General features: G+C 44.5%; 1 protein-coding gene across 2 annotated transcripts in view; it reads left to right on the top strand.

Moving 5' to 3' along the window:
* The first annotated feature begins 200 nt into the window (after positions 1-200).
* Positions 201-6,268, top strand: part of Pigk (phosphatidylinositol glycan anchor biosynthesis class K) — a 93,353-nt gene continuing 87,285 nt past the window's right edge. For both annotated transcript variants that reach the window (XM_075981044.1, XM_075981045.1), the window contains exons 1-3: positions 201-320; positions 2,159-2,212; positions 3,990-4,081. In XM_075981044.1, the coding sequence (XP_075837159.1) occupies positions 228-320; positions 2,159-2,212; positions 3,990-4,081 (239 nt within the window). In that variant the 5' untranslated portion in view covers positions 201-227. The remainder of the gene's footprint in view (positions 321-2,158; positions 2,213-3,989; positions 4,082-6,268) is intronic.

Here is a 6,268-nt window from a genome sequence, read left to right as displayed (position 1 = left end):
AGACACGCACTACACACACATGCATCACACACTGATACTCAGACACACACACACACACACTGAGGCACAGACACACACTACACACACATGCACTCCCTCCCCCCACACTACACACACATGCACCACACACACATATACACAGGCACACACACGCACGCACGACAGCGCGCTGCTTTACGGCACTCGCCCCGCCCCTCTGCCGTAAGGGGCGCAAGAAGCCGGCAAACATGGCGGCCCCCTGCTCCCTCGCCCTGCCCGTGGTTGCCCTGGCCGCCTTGGCGCTCTTGTCTCCCCGCAGCTCCGCCGCTGGCCACATCGAGGTAGGCATCGGACCCCGGAGGCGAGCCGGGGAGGACGTGTGTCCTGCTGCGAGCGCCTGAGATGTGGGGTGCACGGGAGGGAAGCCGCCCGCTGCAGCATCTTCCGACCCGGCGGCTCTGAACGACTACCTGATCCAATCCGGTCTTCTAAAGCTTCCTGGTGCGCGGGCCAAGCCCCCAGCTCCTGCTGACCGGCGGGGCGAGCTTCCTGGGGACTGTCGTGGTCGTGCTGTTGTCCCTCGGGCCCGCCCTCCCTCTTCTGAGCCCACGGGGCGTCTGATTCCTTTCTGGTTTTTTCACCAGTGACCCTCCAAACGAAGTGATCTGGATTTCTGACATGCTTTTCAGACCTGCTTGTCCTGCTGGCCCAGGAACCCGGGGAGTTGGCAGACATTACACAAACGCCACGCCAAAGTTTTCTGTCTCACCTAGATTGCTATAGTTCCCTAACCGTGCTCAGAGTGATTCCGGTCCTCAGTTTGTTCTCTAAACTGTGGAAGGAGTAACTTTGAGAATGCTAACCCGATCGTGCCTCTCAAAAGTACCTTAACATGGTCAGGACCCATAGGGCCCCCTTCTTGAAGTCTCTTACGCTCCTTTTTAAATGTCAAGATATATTAAACTGTCAGTTTCTCAAACCACCGGGACCCCTTCTGCCATTGGCTCAAATTTTCTTTGTCTGGAATTGTATTTTATCTTTTTTTTTTCATCCTTTGGGTATTCACCCAAAATGTCGCTTAGGTAGGCAGATGTTCCCCGACAAAGTCTTATCCTCCCGTTACAATTACAATATCCACATTTTCTGGCTTCGTAGATTGTGTGGTGGGCTCTTTGCTAAAGTGTGCCTTTGGTGGCAAGCCCCGTGACGTACTATTTTACACACCAGGGTAGATGTCCGATGAATATAGTGAATTAATAGATGTTACACAGAAGTGTGATGCATTTACACCTTCATCTGAATTAAACTCTGACATTCTCGAGAGAAAACAGCATGCTATTTGGTGATTTCACTGTATATTACATGGTCCATGGCACATAGTAGGTACTCCATTAAGTAAATGTTGAGTGAATAACTTTGTGTTACCTCCCTCAGATTTGTTGGTAAAGTTGTAATAGAGTAACTATTTTGAGCTTGGAAAGTGCACTAGAGATTATTTACGTATAATCTCATTTTTTTTTTTTTGGAGAAATTCAAGTCTAAAGTGTGAACTGTGACTTGTATTTCTGTTATATGCAGCTAGATTTTAGCTCAGGCTTTCAAATCCCTGTCTAGTGTGTATGCACAATAGCACCCTGCTTTTTTGCTTTCCTTGGTGTCTAGGCAGCTGTTAAGTTTTTGGGGGTTGTGGTGGTAGTGGTGGTGGTTGTGGCAGATCTATTCTCTCACCTGAGTGGAACCATTTGTCTCTATCTAATGTGTGTGTTGGCTGGTGAGTTCAGTGTTGTGCACACCCATCATGATCCAGTGTGTGTGTTGGCTGGTGAGTTCAGTGTTGTGCACACCCATCATGATCCAGTGTGTGTGTTGGCTGGTGCATGCAATGTTGTGCACACCCATCCTTATCTAATATGATGGGTGTGCACAACACTGATCTCACAGCCAGCACCCACAGTGGATCATGATGGGCGTGCACAACACTGAACTCACCAGCCAACACACACACACTGGATAATGTTGAGTGTGCACAACACTGAACTCACCAGCCAACACACACACACTGGATAATGTGTTGAAAACACCCATGAATTCTAGATATCATTATCACTGTTTATTGGGGGAATTGCATGTTTTTAAAGTGTGTGTCTGTGTTAATCATTTCACCTTTATCTCCCTCCAGGAACAAGCAGAGCAGTTCTTTAGAAGCGGACACACAAACAACTGGGCTGTTTTGGTAAGTACGTTGTTTAAAGATAGATCTCACTGTGCATATTAGATAGGGATCTCAAGACTGTTGTGAATTGTGAGTTAAGTTTTTGAAAATAAAATTACCTTTTAAAAATAAAAATTTTGATAGAGAAACCCTCCCCCTCCCCCATTCCCTTCTTCTCTGTTCTCTCCTACCCTACCTTGTCTCTCTTTGAGACAGAGGTTCTCTCTCTCTCTCTCTCTCTCTCTCTCTCTCTCTCTCTCTCTCTCTCTATCTCTCTCTCTGACTTTTAAAAAAGAACTTAACAGCAGCCACTAATATTCCTTCCTTTTCATTTTTCTTCCAAGTGGTGGTTTGTAAGTAAAGACTGCATTTGAGTGCTGTTGTTCAGAGGAACACCAGACACAGAATCTTTTTAATGCTTGAAATGAAAAATTCATAATTAGATTTCTCTGTAGACTAGTTAATGCTCTACTGATGCTGGTTTATAATTGATTTTACATTTGCTAAAGCGATAGCTGTAGAAAATAATTTATATGAAGTTAGTTATTCCCTGTCTATTTTCTATTCCCTGGTAATTTGTTTGAAGCTTAGGGCAGTTTTTACATTTACTAAGTAAAGAGCTGACACAAAAGGCCTTTAGTTCTGCATAAAGTGCAGCAGAAATCTTGGCCTCATTGTGGTTAATTTCTTGTAAATTGTTTTGTACTTTTTTTTTAATTTAAAAACTTCAAGTTAGGGAAACTGTTGGCCTTTGGCAATGGTTTGTATCTATCTTATTTATTTTCATTTTTACTCAGCAGTGCTTTCTTGGAAGAGTTGTGAATACATATCTAAATATATGAGTATGACTGGATTATATATGTTTAGTAGGGTCAGAAATTTCAGTGTGTTCCTGTTGCATTATAGGATGAAAATTCACTCTAAGTAGTAAAGAAATCACAACAGCTCTGTAGAGCCCCGAGCCCCTGTACTGCTCTCTCAGTTTGTCACTTCTGCTGGGACCACAGGAGTGTGTGGGGGAGATACAATAACTGACCCTAACCTTTCAGTGCATCTCCTTGGAACTAGATTTTCCCAGTAACTTAAAAAAATGATTTTTCTTTTTCTTTGTGTGTGTGTGTGTGTGTGTGTGTGTGTGTTTGATATGGGCTTGTGCCTGAGTGCACTGTGGTGGGGACCAGAAGAGGGCGCTGGTTCTCCTGAATCAAGAGTTGCAGGTGATTGTGAACAGCTTTCCCTGGGTCATGGGAACTGAACTTGGGTCCTCTGCAAGCTGAGTTGAGCCATCTCTCCAGACCCTCTCTAGTACCCTTGATATTTTTAATGATCTTTATTTGAAGTGAAAAATTGAGTTGACTTGCTTGCTGTTTTTACTAACCTAATAACATAGCTCTTCTTACGTGTGGATGAAGCTATTTTATAGGTTGTATTTTGTGTCTGTCTCACTCCCCACAACAAATGAAACAAATCAAGAAGCGATATTACATCCTGGAGGGCATCTAGTCTGTGGGGAGATCATAGACATTTTCTCTGATTCTAAAGAATTGAATCTGTTAGAGATAGAACATTTCAGACACACAGAAATGGAGATGACCTGGGTCGTTTTCTATTCCATTGGGTGATCTTTTTATTTAATAGCAGTTATAAAAGCCTCCCTGTAGGGACATTGATTTTATTGAAGGTTCTTTGATGTCTTAAGCTTGAGATGCTTTCTTCAGGCATTTCTATAGACTCCAAGGGACATAGTCCTGTAAGCCATGGTCTGACTCGTGAATGCATGTCTCCTTTTTATCTCTAGGTGTGCACCTCCCGATTCTGGTTCAATTACCGGCATGTTGCAAACACTCTTTCTGTTTATCGAAGTGTCAAGAGGCTAGGTATTCCTGACAGGTAAGCCATCTCAAATAAGTTTACTGTGAAACCCAGTGACCATAACTCTTAGGTGAGTTGCTTTTGAAAGAGGTAAAGAAACCTGATTTCAGTTTTTGTTGTTGTTGGACACACTGTCAAATGTAGAGTAGATGCTAGCTTAGGACCACGGTGGTAAAGTACACATGAGGGCAGTGAAATACTAGGGTAATAGGATTTGATAAAGTGCAGTTATCTGCTGTTGTTTACGAAATGCTTTCCTTACTGGGTTTTGTTTTGTTATAGGTAACTATTTTAGCCTGAAATCTGAAAAAGGACTGATTGAAAACTTATTGAGTTTTGTTTTGTTTTGTTTTCTGGAGACAGGGTACCTCTATGTAGCCATGGCTATCCCGGAGCTCGTCCTGTTTACCAGACTGGTCCTGAACTCACAGAGATCTGTCTGCTTCTGCTCCTGAGTGCTGGGATTAAAGGCGTGCGCCCCCACCCAGCAAAGGTTTATTGATATATTCACCAGATTCTTGGGAGGGTTCTAGCCTTAGCTAATCAGAACTGAGAAAAACCAGATAGAAAAGGAAACTAAAAACCAGCCATGACATGAAGCTTGTCTGGTGACAGATGTCGTGCTGCAGATTGCTAAAAATGGCTCTGCTGTGCCGCACACTGGCAGGTTTAGCTGTGGTACTTCATGTTGCTATTGCCTCCTGCTGCCCAGACCAACCTGGGCATTCTCAGTTTCTCACTGTTTCCTCTGATGCCTGTTGGGAATACCTTGCTGGTAGTAGAGTTATGTCCATGTGCCTGATGCAAGGTGACTAGAAGGATGAGTGTGTGACATTGTGTTTTCTGGGTAGAAAGATGGGCTCTGCCTATGCTGACTACACCTAAGGTGGAACATTTCCTGCTTGTAGGGAGTCAGGCACTCTACCCAGACCATGAACTTTGGTTTATTATGCTTAGTTTGGTTTTACTGCTACCCGAGGAGGAACCACAGAAGATACAGGTGTTTCATTTTGAGATTAGTTTATTCAGTGCCCTCAAAGGAGACGGGAGTTTGCAACCTGGCTTTTGTGCTAATTTTGTTTGTAACTTACACTAAACTGCGCATGGTTTTCCTCATTTATGACGTAGTGCTAATGTAATGGGACCACTGCAGGATTCAGACAAGGAGAGATAGAACAAAATGCTGCAGAGGGAGAGGACACAGCATGTGGCTTGGGAGACAAAGCTTGTTCTACGTGACCTTAATTAAACACAACGTTTAATCTAGAACTCACAAAACACAACTCAATACCTATATTCCATCTAGAATCAAAGCAACCAGATGTTATTACTGTTTTTAAGTTAAATTAAATCCTGAAAGAAGGTTAACAAAAAGTCAAATATGCAGGCTTAATTCTTTTTAACTGACATTGGGTTCTTCTCAGGTAGTCCTTTGGTTTATAACTTTCCCCTCTGCCTTGAGAAACTGTGATGGTTCCCCCTCTGTCCTGAGACTCAAGTGATGGTTTCCTCTGTCCTGAGACTCACTGTGATGGTTTCCTCTGCCCTGAGACTCACTGTGATGGTTTCCTCTGTCGTGAGACTCACTGTGATGGTTTCCTCTGTCCTGAGACTCACTGTGATGGTTTCCTCTGTCCTGAGACTCACTGTGATGGTTTCCTCTGTCCTGAGACTCACTGTGATGGTTCCCCCTCTGTCCTGAGACTCACTGTGATGGTTCCCCCTCTGTCCTGAGACTCACTGTGATGGTTTCCTCTGCCCTGAGACTCACTGTGATGGTTTCCTCTGTCCTGAGACTCACTGTGATGGTTTCCTCTGTCCTGAGACTCACTGTGATGGTTTCCTCTCTGCCTTGAGACTCACTGTTATGGTTTCCTCTGTCCTGAGACTCACTGTGATGGTTTCCTCTGTCCTGAGACTCACTGTGATTGTTCCCCCTCTGTCCTGAGACTCACTGTGATGGTTTCCTCTGTCCTGAGACTCACTGTGATGGTTTCCTCTGTCCAGAGACTCACTGTGATGGTTCCCCCTCTGTCCTGAGACTCACTGTGATGATTTCCTCTGTCCTGAGACTAACTGTGATGGTTCCCCCTCTGTCCTGAGACTCACTGTGATGGTTTCCTCTGTCCTGAGACTCACTGTGATGGTTTCCTCTGTCCTGAGACTCACTGTGATTGTTCCCCCTCTGTCCTGAGACTCACTGTG

The sequence above is a fragment of the Microtus pennsylvanicus genome, chromosome 7 (assembly GCF_037038515.1).
Source record: "Microtus pennsylvanicus isolate mMicPen1 chromosome 7, mMicPen1.hap1, whole genome shotgun sequence".
In the NCBI taxonomy this organism is placed as follows: Eukaryota; Metazoa; Chordata; class Mammalia; order Rodentia; family Cricetidae; genus Microtus; species Microtus pennsylvanicus.
Note: the sequence above shows the minus strand (reverse complement) of the source record. Positions and strands in the feature narration are given on the sequence as shown.